Source organism: Solea senegalensis, linkage group LG19, assembly GCF_019176455.1.
Source record: "Solea senegalensis isolate Sse05_10M linkage group LG19, IFAPA_SoseM_1, whole genome shotgun sequence".
NCBI lineage: Eukaryota > Metazoa > Chordata > Actinopteri > Pleuronectiformes > Soleidae > Solea > Solea senegalensis.
In genome coordinates, this window is record NC_058038.1 from 7,848,460 (window position 1) to 7,861,231 (window position 12,772).

General features: G+C 41.0%; 1 protein-coding gene across 1 annotated transcript; it reads right to left on the reverse strand.

Moving 5' to 3' along the window:
- Nucleotides 1-49: 49 nt before the first annotated feature.
- LOC122785182 lies at nt 50-12,372 on the reverse strand. Its single transcript, XM_044050858.1, has 9 exons — nt 12,007-12,372; nt 11,437-11,569; nt 10,292-10,457; nt 10,093-10,202; nt 9,781-9,944; nt 8,475-8,494; nt 8,087-8,223; nt 7,770-7,942; nt 50-6,922 (listed from the first exon to the last, which is right to left on the reverse strand). Exons 2-9 carry the CDS (start codon nt 11,547-11,549, stop codon nt 1,551-1,553), a joined length of 6,255 nt encoding a protein of 2,084 aa, XP_043906793.1. The 5' UTR covers nt 11,550-11,569; nt 12,007-12,372; the 3' UTR covers nt 50-1,550.
- Nucleotides 12,373-12,772: the final 400 nt, after the last annotated feature.

The following is a 12,772-nucleotide window of genomic DNA, read 5'->3' on the forward strand; positions in this document are numbered from 1 at the left end:
AGATTGCAGTGCTTCATAGACATTTTAAAAACGAGTCAAAGAGAGAAAATACAAAAAAGAATTAAGTGTCTTTAATGATATAGGCTACATTTGTACATTTCTACAGCAGACGTTCAGTGAGACTAAATGCCAATTAGAAAAGACAGATAAAGTTTCACCTGTAACAACTGAAAACAAAAAAATGGATGACAAAAGCTTTGAAATTAAATAGATGTAAATATTTAGTTCAGTAATTTGTCCCATTAAATAATAATAAAAAATATTTAATTTGAACAATCAATGTGAAATATAAATTACATTAAAGCACCATTTCAAGAATGAGGATATTAAAATAAATAATTGGCCTTTTCATATCAAGACAGTACATTTTCATGGTAATGTAAGGCTGCAGTCACACTGAACACTCCTGTCCGATGAAATCACATGGAGTCAATGCACAGGACATCATAACATTAGGGGAGTGCCCATGTGACTTCTACATAAACCGCAAATAACTATAATTACATTATAAACACCAACAGATGTGTAGCTCCATTATCATTAATAACTGCTCTACGTGTTGCACAACTAACCCTTCTGTTATTTCCTCAAGTGAGCTTCTCTGTGAGAAGATTGTCACTCTGTGATGTAATATAATATGAAAACATTTAAATGCTTCAAATAACCAACAAAGATCTAATCGTGTGCTATTTCAGTAAGCACAACTGGCCTGGGAAAAAAACAAAACCCAAATAATTCTCGCAGTCACTCCACTCACATGGTGCCAGACAAAGCAGCTGTGAAAAGTCCCGTCACACATCTTCACCCACATTAGTCTAGAATATATTGTGTCAGATCTGGAAGTCATTGTACTTTACATTGTTCATGCATAAACCTTTCATATATGCACTAATGAGCGTACTAAAATCTGGCAGAGACAACAACACATCTCACTTTGATCCCTCAAGACCTCTCTGCCAAATGCATGCACACACTCGCACGGAGTTACACACACACACACACACACGCACGCAAAGTGAGAAAAGAGCTTAGTGTGAGTATCAAAAAGAGGGTGGACTGTTTCTACAGGTACTTTAAAAAGTCACAAGAACATATGAAAGACTGAGGCACAAAGCTGCCTTTTTAAAAACCCACCAACACAAGTACCAGCAGCCAATGACGGTGCTCTCATCTCTACTGCCATAAATGGTACAGTAAGATTTGTACAACTATGTTACAGTACAGCAAGAGGGTTTTCAGTGTTTACACGGCCTCCAGGGTCAAATTCCTAATCACAAATATACTTTATGCTCTGTTTGGTATTCTCAGCAAATTTATGTTTTTTAATTTTCAAAATCTTATAATGTAGCTAAAACACACTGATAGTCAAGCTTATTACATAAAAACCCTGTACAAAGTAATGATTTAGAAAAATGTCACTCGGTGGGCTTTAATACCTAGTCTATGAATTATTACCATGATTACAAAAACATTTTTGTGGTAGACACTGTATAATCCCCTTTGAGCAAAAACAACAACCGAATGTATGCAGTGACACAGGTGTGTATAAATCAGTCCGAGTACTGGAGGTCTAAATCTACTGTGCCATCTGTCACTACCAACCTCACCCTCTTGGGCTTTGTGCCACCCATGGAGTGAGATGTTGTGACAGGTCCATAGTGTGGTACGCCTTGATGTTCCCCAGGCTGGCACTGTTGCTGCATGTCCTTCCTGCAATGGTCGTCCTGACCTTTGAGTCCTGTAAAACCACCCAAGGAAAAAGATGCTGGGTTTGAAAGCTGGGGCCCACAGGGCTCCAAAACCAGCCGTCCTTGTGTGCCAGATGGCTCCATCAAACAATGGTAGGTGTAGTTTGTCGAGCCAAGTCCTGGGTAACCATCAGGCCCATCCCTGAGACCCAGGGTCAATGAATGGTCTCCACTGAAATTTAATACATAAGGAGGACCTTGATAGCCGTAGGGGAAAGACGCTGAAGAGGTCGAGGACTGGCTCTTGTGTGCTGGTGTTGGCGTACCAGGAGGTGTATTGGGGATCACTTGTGGGCTGTTGTGAGACATGGGTGAAAGAGAAGAACCAAAGCTGAAATCAAAAGGGTCTTGTTGAGTGTAACATGGCTGGTGTTTGTCTGAGGTCAACAGAGTGGGTTTATCGTGTTTCAAACTCTTGTCTTGTGTTGATGAATGACTCTCAGCTAATTTGCTTGGAAAGAAAAAGGGCCTGGGCAGGGCAGAAAAGTTTTTGTACGTCATGTTGGTCTGTCCACTATCATGTTTATCGGATGGCATCTTACTTTTACTAAAAGACTGAGAAAAGGAGTTGGCTTTGCTGAAGTGAGGCGTGGACCTGTTGGGGTTGCTGGGTGATACAAGGGGGTTGACATCTTTTCCAAATCCTTGGACAGACATGTTACTTCTATAATGACCGTCTATACCAGGACCAGGTTTATGACTCTGCTGAATCTTCTCAGTAGAGCCTGATTTTGTGCCGAGTGTTCTGGATGTGATGGTTGGGCTGCCAGCAGCTATGGTGTCTTTACAAGGTGCACTATACAAGTTCTGGCTCTGGTTCCCCCCCTGAAACTTGAGCACCCTGTGAATAACTGTGGAGGTTTTCTCATGGAAGTTTAATGGACTATCTGGAGGATTGGGAATTCTCACAGTAGAGGGGAGTTTGTTAGACATTTGAGATGGAACAGCTTTTGAGAAGAGATTCTGCGGCAGTCCTTTAACTGTGGTTGGCTGACTTGAAAAAGACTGAGCTTTACTAGGCATGGCCATACGATGGAAGGGGCCCTGGGTTTTTAAGTTGGTCTGGGATTTTGACTGGCTGGTGTTTGGCTTGACATGGATGGCGGGCTGCATCACATTAACAGGATTTTGACATGTAACAGAAGATGAGGTTGCACCAAACAACCGAGGCTTGCCGACTACAGACAAAGGTTGACTTCTGAGGTCTTCTTTAGACAACCTCATCCCTGAAGTTTTAGCTATACTTAGATCCTTAGCAGTGAAGTCTGAACTGCTGAGAGCTGAAAAACTGAAACTGGGATTGGATTGGTTTCTGTTCCCGGAGGTATCCTTCCCTTCACATTCCAGAGGAACAGAGTCACCTTTGGACGAAATAAGACCTGGAAAAAACTGCAGATCTTCACTGGTAAAGTTATTTCCTGGACTGGGAGGGCCAAGGTATGGTGTCTCAGCAGTCCAGGTATCTGATGGGCTGTGAGAGAGGGGACTGCTGAAAGGATCGGTGGGTGGATCCAGCAGGTCTGACGGCGAAGATGGAAGTATGTTCTGTGGCTGATAATAACCCTCAAAGTTGAGACACTGAAAGTCCAGAAGATCATCACAGCAGTTTGCAAAGTTGGGTTCACTGGAAAGCATGTTATCTGCAGTGGTGAATGGTGGAAACTGGGATGGGGGCTGGATGACTGAGTGTGAGACATTGGAGCTGGTTGTTGGCTTTTCTAATGTCTGCGATGAACACAAACCTTCAGACAGCCTAGAGAGACTATTGTCAATTTGTTGGAGAGTGTGACTAAGACAAGCGGTGGATGTTTCTACAGGCCCGCACTTGCGGGGTCTCTCCATTTTTTGCCTCGGTTTCCTTCCACCACTATTAAACTCTGGCCTTTCAGTGATTCTATCTGCAGCTGAGGATATAATGTCAGTCTTATTGTCATTAAGAGGAGAAGAAAGAGACAGTGGCGAGAGGGATAAGGAAAATGGAGGCTGTTCTGTTTTCATAATGGCCGATGTGTTCACTCTCTGAGAGGATGGGCACTCCTCTTTGAGCATACATAACTCAAGAGATTCTTTCTTTTGTTTGCCTAAAATGTGGCCCTTCATCTCTTTCTTAACTTTGGGTTCTACTTTTAGTTCAGCTTGTAAGAGTTCCTCTTTGCTATCCACTTCCCAAATATCTTCTGCCTTTCTACGAAGTTTGATTACTGGTAATGAAACATCATTTAAATCCAATTCTGACTCCTGTTTTTGTTGCGACCCAGTTTCAAACAAGCAGCAATTCTTTGCAAACCGATCTTCAATTTTTGTTTCTGGAACAACAGTTGACAATGTTTCTTCGTCATTTCTTGGCGCATCTATTTTTTCAGACATGTGCTTGACTCCAACCAAAAGCACTCCATCAGGCTTAATTTTGTTTTCTACTTTGTCACTAGTAGATTTGCTGGTTTCACATTCATTTTCACAACTTTTATGGTCTTGGCCGTTCTCTGATTTTGTGTTCAAGGGGATATTAGTCTGTTTTTTGCACAACTTTTGACCTCTTTTTTTCAAACGATGCAATCTGCTTTTTGACTTCTTGCTGGCCTGCACATGAGCCTGTGCAGCCTCCATCTCCATGTTTAAAAGCGATACAGAGTCCATTATGGCTTTAAAAGGATCGCATGTAACCAACTCGTCTCTCCTTTCTGTTTTTAATGTTAGATTTTCAAACATTCCACTTTGCATCTCCCATATTCTGCCTCTTCTTCTTTTGAAACGAATCTTAAAATTAAGGCAAGGTTTCATCTCCTCCACATCACTTTCTTGGATTAATGTTTCAACCTCGTCTTTCTTTAGAATTTTATTTAGAGCTGGACAGTGCTCTTGGATTCTGGCAGATTTCCTAGCTTGTTGTCTCCCTCGAGTTTGAGGTTTGTTAATGTCATCTCGTCTCTCAATTTTACATCTTCTGAGATGTCTTGATGAGGCGCGTCGCTGAACTACATCAGGTCTGGGGCGCAGCACTCTTCTAAAGTTTTGTTTTGTGTTGCTTTTCGGGGATAACTTTTTTGTGATTTTTTTCCTAAGAAATTTGCTCCTAGTATTTCTTGACACGTTGCTACTCTCCCCTGAACATGGGGTGAAGTCCTGCTTCTTTACTGCAGATGAATTCAACTCGACTGCTTCTTTACAAGCTTGACTTGAAGTAGAATTCAAGTCTTGCTGGGAGTCTAATTCCACAGCACTGCGAAATGTTCGTTTCTTCAGAGGTATGTTGAACTGTATATGTGCATGTGGATTAGTGTCTGAATGCACAGTATTTGCAGCTTTTGCGTAAATTAGCGATTTATGAGGTAGTGGATTGAGGCAAGTGGCCAGTGGGCCATTATGTCTCTGTGTTGACTGAAGACATAAACTATGCTCACTCAACTCTTTTTTAACAGTTACTGGAACCTGTCTACTCAAGCATGTCTTGGGGTTCTGTTTATCGTCCACTTTTGTTTTAGCCGCTCTTGGCCTCAACTTTCGTCTTCTTTTGCCTATGTATCTCCTCCGCACCACACTACGGTACCTGCCTCCATTTATTTCAGTCTGTTCTGCTTCTTCCGCTGAACTTTTCATTTCTCTTGAGGCCGGGGAAGATAACCTTCCTGCAACATCTTCCTGTAATTGCTTCCCTTTTAAGGATTTATCTATTCTTAAAATATCAGATAGTAGAACCTTTGCCTGCTTTATGACAATATCATTTTGCCTACTTACAGCCTGTTTACTCGCACTACTCTCCATTTGTTCCGGGAGTTTAAGAGCTTCCTTCCCTGTACATACATCTTTGTCATTATTTTTAATACAATGGATGTTATTTTGATCTTTACTTTTTTCACTGGATTCTACTTTACATTCTGTCTCTTTCCCTTGCTCGAGGCCTCCATTACTCTCACATTCTGTACCCTTGGATGCGGCATTTCTCATTTCTTTCCCCCCTTCAATTTTGCCATCTACAATTTCTTGCTGCTTTTTTTGTGCACTACCTTTTTCTTCCTTGGACAACATTTGTATTTCAATAACCCTTTCATTTTCCATTTCCTCACCATGGCATAACTCACCCGTGCTTTCACTTGCAGGTCGCTTCCTTACATTTACCTTATCGATGGCCTTAAAAAACATTTCCCTCACCCCCCTGTTACCTTCAGCTGTGCAGACATCTGATCTCCCTTCCTGATTCTGCTGAGATCTGAACACTCCCTTTTCTGACTGGACTGTCACAGGCGCTGGTCGAGGGCACTGGATTTGCCTGCTCTTTCCTTTTATCGCCACTCGTGCTTTTCTGTCTTCAAACATCATTTCTGCTCCTACACTTTGTGGCATTGATAACCTTGTTAGGTTGACTGTAAGGTATTGCTTCAGTGATATCAGTGGATTGTCCCCTGCGTTCTTTGATGTATCTGTGACACATTGACAAACTTCTAAAAGGGATGGAGTGCTGTTGATCTTCTGCGTCATTTGCTTAGCAGGTGGACCTTGAGCTGCATTGACGGTGCAGGATTCAACGCTACTGCACTTGAGGTTGTTAAGCCTTTCTGTGGTTGCCGTTTCAATCTTCTCTTGTTTTATTGCACTGGATTTGTTAGTCTCAGAAAGACAAAGAGATGTGTTATCCATGTTATTGGACACAGTCTGCTGAGTGAGCGTGGTGTCAACCACTCTTTTTGTCCTTGAAGAAGTCCTTGTGAGGACCACCTGCTTGTGCCCCACCTTGACAGACTTCCCATTTAGACCAGTGTTTTTTACCACAGGTCTCTTTTTCTGCCGATCAGCCATGACGGACTGAAGAGCAAAAGGTTTCAAGTTGACCGCCGTGCTGTTATTTTCATCACCAGTGGAATTCAGTTCACTCAGCCCACTGTCTTTCGACTTCATTTTCTCCAATTCTTGCAGCAAGGCCCTCTCTTTGCTTTTTGGATCCTTACAGTTGAGTAAAAAATCCACTGAGTGGCGCCGTACTCTGATGCTGAGGTCCTTCAGAGTAACTTGGGACAAAGGTGGAAGTGCCCTTCGCTCTTTGACAGTTGTGGACTTCAACGGGTGATTTCCTGACCGCCAGTGTTTCTCTCGTCTCCACTTCTTTGTTTGACTCAGTTTTCTGTTCTTCAGGGCATTTCTCCTCATTTGCTGGGTAAAGGAATTCCTTGAGGGGATGGCTACGAATAAAAGACAACAAAACACAGTTGAATGTGAAGTTGCAATATAATAAGAGTATTTTTCTTTCTGCAGACGCTTATGTTTGCAACATAAGTAGAGTACAAAATGATGCTTTCAAAAAGAAAACAGGGTTTCAAGACAGTCAATAAAATGTTTCTAATTGAAATACCCCTGTCATAGATATGAACTGAGCTTTGTTTGATGTGTTCTGTAGAGAACCAAAGCCAACACACACTGTGACATTTCACTGAAGTGCTTCCTATAACATTATAGGAATATGAACTTCTAATATTTTCAGTACTTTTAATCATCAGTGGTTTTAACTGATTATCCCAGACTTTCAGTATTAAAATCTTATAGCAAAGAGAGTGCTATTTGAAAAGACTATGGGTTGCATTTGCAGTATTTACATACCTATTCTACACTCTTATCAGTTTTCAAAGAGGGAGACAAAGTTATTTATTAACAGCTAATTGACTGTATTAACTGATCTTGTTTCTGGTGTAACAATATACAAAGATATCCAGTGGACTCTAATGATCTCTAGGCAGGAGATGACGCTTAACTGATTACCATCCTCACAACGTTTGATGTGTAAGAAGTCATTCTACATTAATTATCACATCATCAACATGCAATATGGTTGCAGTAGTTTGCATTTCTGCAGCAATAATATTCCAAGTCACCCGCCGACACAAATTTAATTCAAGAGGCACATCTTGAATTATTAATTGAGTATCAATATTTGTTTTAAACTTAAGTTATTATATGAATGCTGTTGTGATTACTTTTCTCTTCAATGATTTTAAGCAACTGATTTGGGAAAGATAATCTTGAATGAGTTACCTTTAAAGATACCTGAGTGTATCCCTGGTATTATCGGCCTTGCAGGAAAATGACCCTTCTCTCTGTGTTGACGAAGGTACCGCTCCCTCAGACGGTACTTCTGGCCTAAGGGGTCCTTTGTTTCTTCACACTCGGGCTGCTTCCCTTTGTGTCTAAAGTGGCCCTCTCCATTCCTTGAGACCAGTTAAAATTACACAAAAAAAACAACAAAAAAACATTCAAATGAATATTTGGAAAAAAAACAAACAACAACTGTCAGTATTGAGCAAAAAATCTTGCTATAGTAAAGACAATGACTGATCAGATGATGGACACACCTTTCACAGGTGCAGCATTCACACATTTCATTGCCTTCGCCAAAAAAGCTGGCACCATAGTAACACGTGATCTCCTCCCCAGGTGAGATGGGTCGAATCACTTCAACACAGGCAATATTCTTCTCACCGGGGACGAACTGGGCGGGTTAAAGAGCGGACGAAAAAAAACAAAACACAGAACAAAAAGACAAAGACAAAGGTTAGTATTCCCATGGGATAAACCAAACTGCATTTAGGAAACACACTGAAAGAGATCACTCAAATTTGTACATGTAAAATTTTACACAACAGATGTTACTAAACCAAGTAAGAGAAATAAAATGTGCTGTTTATTTTGTCAAAAACCTAAGCTAAATGTGATAAATGAGTGTTGCTTCATGAGTAGTACCTTGCAGTTTGGTTTGCAGTCTTCAGATCAGAAGGACAGACAAAGAGAAAAACATAAAAAAAACTGTCAAGTTAAAAATTCAAATGCATAACTTCATTCAGTTGTTTCAAAGGAAAAAAAAACGTGTGCCGTTTTCTTAATCTGACTTCATTTTATAAAAGCTTGAAGGCTAAGCTGATTAACTCCCAGATATTATTGAAACATTTTGTCAAAAACTGGCCTCCAAGTTTTGGGAAGAACTCAAATTACACCACATCTTTTGCACAACCTGCATTCAACTCACGTCTCTGACAGACACACAGCCGGAGATAAGCAGGCTGCTTGTGCTACATATAATCTATGACTGAATACTATTACACACTCGTGGAATTAAGTAACAAAGAGTGATTGTTTTACACACTGGGCTTGGGCTGCAAGTAAGTTATCTTCCATGTGTACGTGATCTTCAGTGTTGCTTTCTTTGCTGATGTGTATATGTTAATCTTTCATTTGGTCTTTAAATAACAAAATATATACACAACACAATATTTCTTTGTTTTTGTTGGTTCAGCTTATTATTGACAATAATGAAACCACTGCCAAAACATTTTCTATTTTAAATGGATTCATGATTTCAACTCTATAGTGAGCATTTCTTCATTTGTGACAATAGTTACAATCAGATTCCGTCATCACTACAGAAAACCTCCTCTGCAAAAATGATAAATCACTTACATGTTTTATGCAAAGCAGATTAAAATAAGTCAAATGAAGTTAATCAAGAGAGATAACAGACACTTAAAAACCTGGTGCCAATTCAGCTCTCAAGCACTTGTTCTAGTATAAAAATAAATCTTCCTCAATCTGAATGCAGGATTTCCTTCACTTGAAAATGTAAAAAGAAAATTACAAAATACAAGAACAATATTTAAATTCATATGAAAATTACAGCACTTTGAGTTTCCTAGTTGAAATTATAATCGTCTTTGGGTAAAGTAAGTGAGCACCTAGCACAAGAAAATAATTTGCTTTGACTTGTTGTTATGTGGTCACATGTGATTAAAGACCTGTCAATCAGTATTATTGTGATTTTAAGTTTCAACCTTGTGTTTTGATTATGGGTAGATGCATTACTTTTGTTAACATTTGGATTATAGACTGCAGCTATACAAATTAAGTGGTGAGAGAGAGTACTCTTATCAGCTATGACAATTAGAGTTGGTTCATCTGTGTGTGTGTGTGTGTGTGTGTGTGTGTGTGTGTGTGTGTGTGTGTGTGTGTGTATTTACAGTGGAAAAGAATGAGTCATGAATCCAAACGAACTCACCATGGTTAATGAAAGCTGCTGGTCCAAGCCAGAGCTGAGCACAGCGTTTGCGTGTAGAATACATCACACTGAAGTCATTGACTCCTGCCCTTAGCACAGCGCTGTCAGTGGGGCTTAGCTCTGCTATGCAGCCCAGCAGGACCTCCACCCGCTCTCCTGCAAACCTACAGAGAAACAGTTTAAGCGTCACATTGCTACCACTGAAGATAAGCACACACCAGCCGGGACATTACGTTACATGAACATCCTGCAGGAGATGTTACCCAGCCACGTGCTGCTTTCTCACAGTGTTATGTTAGATGATGTGCTTACCAGTGCCTCGTTGAGGTTATCTTAGCCCCGTTGGTCTCTGACGAGTATCTGTCACATGACTCTATTTTCACACCGCTATCCAACAGGAAGGCACTGAGGTAACGATACACCTGTGGACGCCAAAAGGGAGTTTTAATTGTGTTCAAGGGTTAATACGACGCACTAATGACTGCACTTTAATTTATGCTGTTTTGCCTACATGTTGTCTCAGCAGCTCCTGTCGATGACTTCCCAAAGCATTAAAGTAGTCACCAGCCAGTTCGCCCACAGTTAGTGCCTCAAACGTAGCATTGAAGTCATGTGTGCGCTGAAAGCGCAACAGGGTCTCTTTGAGGTTACCCCATCGCCGGATCTCTGGTGGGGGACTGAGGAGGACAGAAAGGCAAAGATGTAAATAAACTTCACAAAACTTGAATACAACCTGTTGGTCCAAGCCTAATGTGTCTAATTGTGATGCTTTTTTAACCAAATAGTTTAGTGTAAGTGACTGTCTCACACTGTGCCTGGAATCCTCAAAACATTCTGCACTTAAGGCCAAATGATCACAATAACTGTTTTTTTAAATGAGCTGAAATTCATAGCTGTTGCAAAAAACATCACACAACTAAAGATTACAATTGGCTCCAGAGTGAAACTTTGTTTTAAACAACACTTGCAGACAGAAATCAACCAACACTGGTTAAACAGTGATACATTTCACACACTGAAGGTAAAATATTCATGGAAATAATGTGTTCCATGTCAGTGTACATCTATAACCATTATACAAGTGTAAGCCTTTGTTATATTGACAGTAAAAAAAACATTTTGTACTGAATGAAGGCCTAGCCAGTCAAAGTTAACATGATGTTTCATACCAATAACAATTACAAGTGCTTCATAATAACTTGTCTTTTAAAATATACACTATAAATAAACGCAATAAAATAGATTTTTGCCATCAAAAGGATCTCCACCAACATTACACTAAACACAAAAAGTATCCGTCTCAAATAGATCATTACTTTTGAAGGAGGGCTTGCATGATCATCTCTTCTATAACTAAGTTTTATGAGCTAATATGTGTGTTCAATAGAGTTTTTATGAGCCTCCTCGCACCAATGTAAATGGGGTGAAAGTATAATTCTAACACGTCTAGAACATTTAAATAAAAAAAATTATGACCTTCATAAAATGATTTACTGCAGAGCATGAAAAAGTGCATATGTTTCTGACTGTGTGTGTAATCAGATGGAGCAGAACGAGCAAAGACTGAATGATGTGGAGACCAAACAAGCGATTAACAGTGATTACATTAAGAGTGGGTGTTGACTGGACGGTCACACTGTTTGCTTGACAAGTTACCTGATGTTCATTTTGTGGGTGCTGAAGCCCAACAAAGGGTCCAGCACCAATCGGGTGGCCAAGTCATCGGTTTCACACAGCTCCTTCACACTCATTCTAGTGCATCCTTCCATTGCCTCCCACCATCAGCATGCTGCAACAACAGGGTCAAAGTAACGCTATGACAACAACATCAACAACATCAAACCACAATCGTGTAATAGAGCATTTCAACACACCCTGTGTGGAAATGACAGATCATTAGCCGCCTGCTGACTGTCTTCCCCCGTGCATGTCCACTGCGCTAACATTGAGCTGTAACTCGTTAAGGTATGTGCGAGTTAGGAATGCGCCTACGTTCCCGCTAGCTTCCATACATAGCACATTAGCTTAGCACGTCTGACTGCACGGGGAATACGCTGGCTTATCAGCTGAGAAGCGGGGGAGCTAACATGGTAGCACCAGCTGTCTACAGCTAGCGCAACATTGCTGCATCAAATCGCTTAGGAAATCCAGGCACTAAACGCCTGTATGTGCATCAAAGCGCTGCCACGGCGGTGCATACTGAACACACGGCTCTCGAAAACTTACCTGGGAGTCTTTTGTCAACGAATGTTTCGTCAGATGGGCAATGTATTGCAAGCTCCTCGCTTGTTCTGAATCCTCTCCGCCTAGCAGGGGAAAGTTAGCCTAGCAGCATAACTGGCTAGGATTCCGCTAGCCAGAGCAGCCGCATTCGAAAATGGAGTCTCCTCGTCACTTCTGGAATTTGTTGGAATGCTGACGATTACAATTCCCCAGGTCGGATGTCGGAGGGCAGCAATGCACAGCACACGGCGACAAATGAGCGTAAAATGTGTATAATGTTAAGTATCTTGCTCGCTGGCTTTGCACAAGATTCTTCCAGTAGCAAAAGTTGAAGAGCCCCCGTTCAATGCAACCGAACTACTCGGTGGCCACGCCCACGTCTCTTGCTATTCGCTGAGGTCAAGGTCAATTTTACAAATCAACGTCCAGAGTTGTGTGTTCCGCTCTGTGATTGGTCGAATTCATGTCATGGGTGGAGCCACAGCTTTACATTCGGTTTAGCATGTTGATAAGTGAGCAGAGAGGAGTATTTCCTCACGTACGCTGGCCTCAGCTGGGATGCAGAGAGTGTGTGTGCGGGAGAGATACTCAAAGCACCAGTGATACATGACCGTGCCTGTATTTTAATGTTGACTGCACATACTGTAATTAAGCCACAATAATAAAATTGGTAACTGGTTTAAATGTTGTGGCAGAGCAGTCGTTGTCTGTGTGCCCTGTTTAAACCATCTGCAGATGTTATCTATTTAACCTTTATTTAACCAGGAAA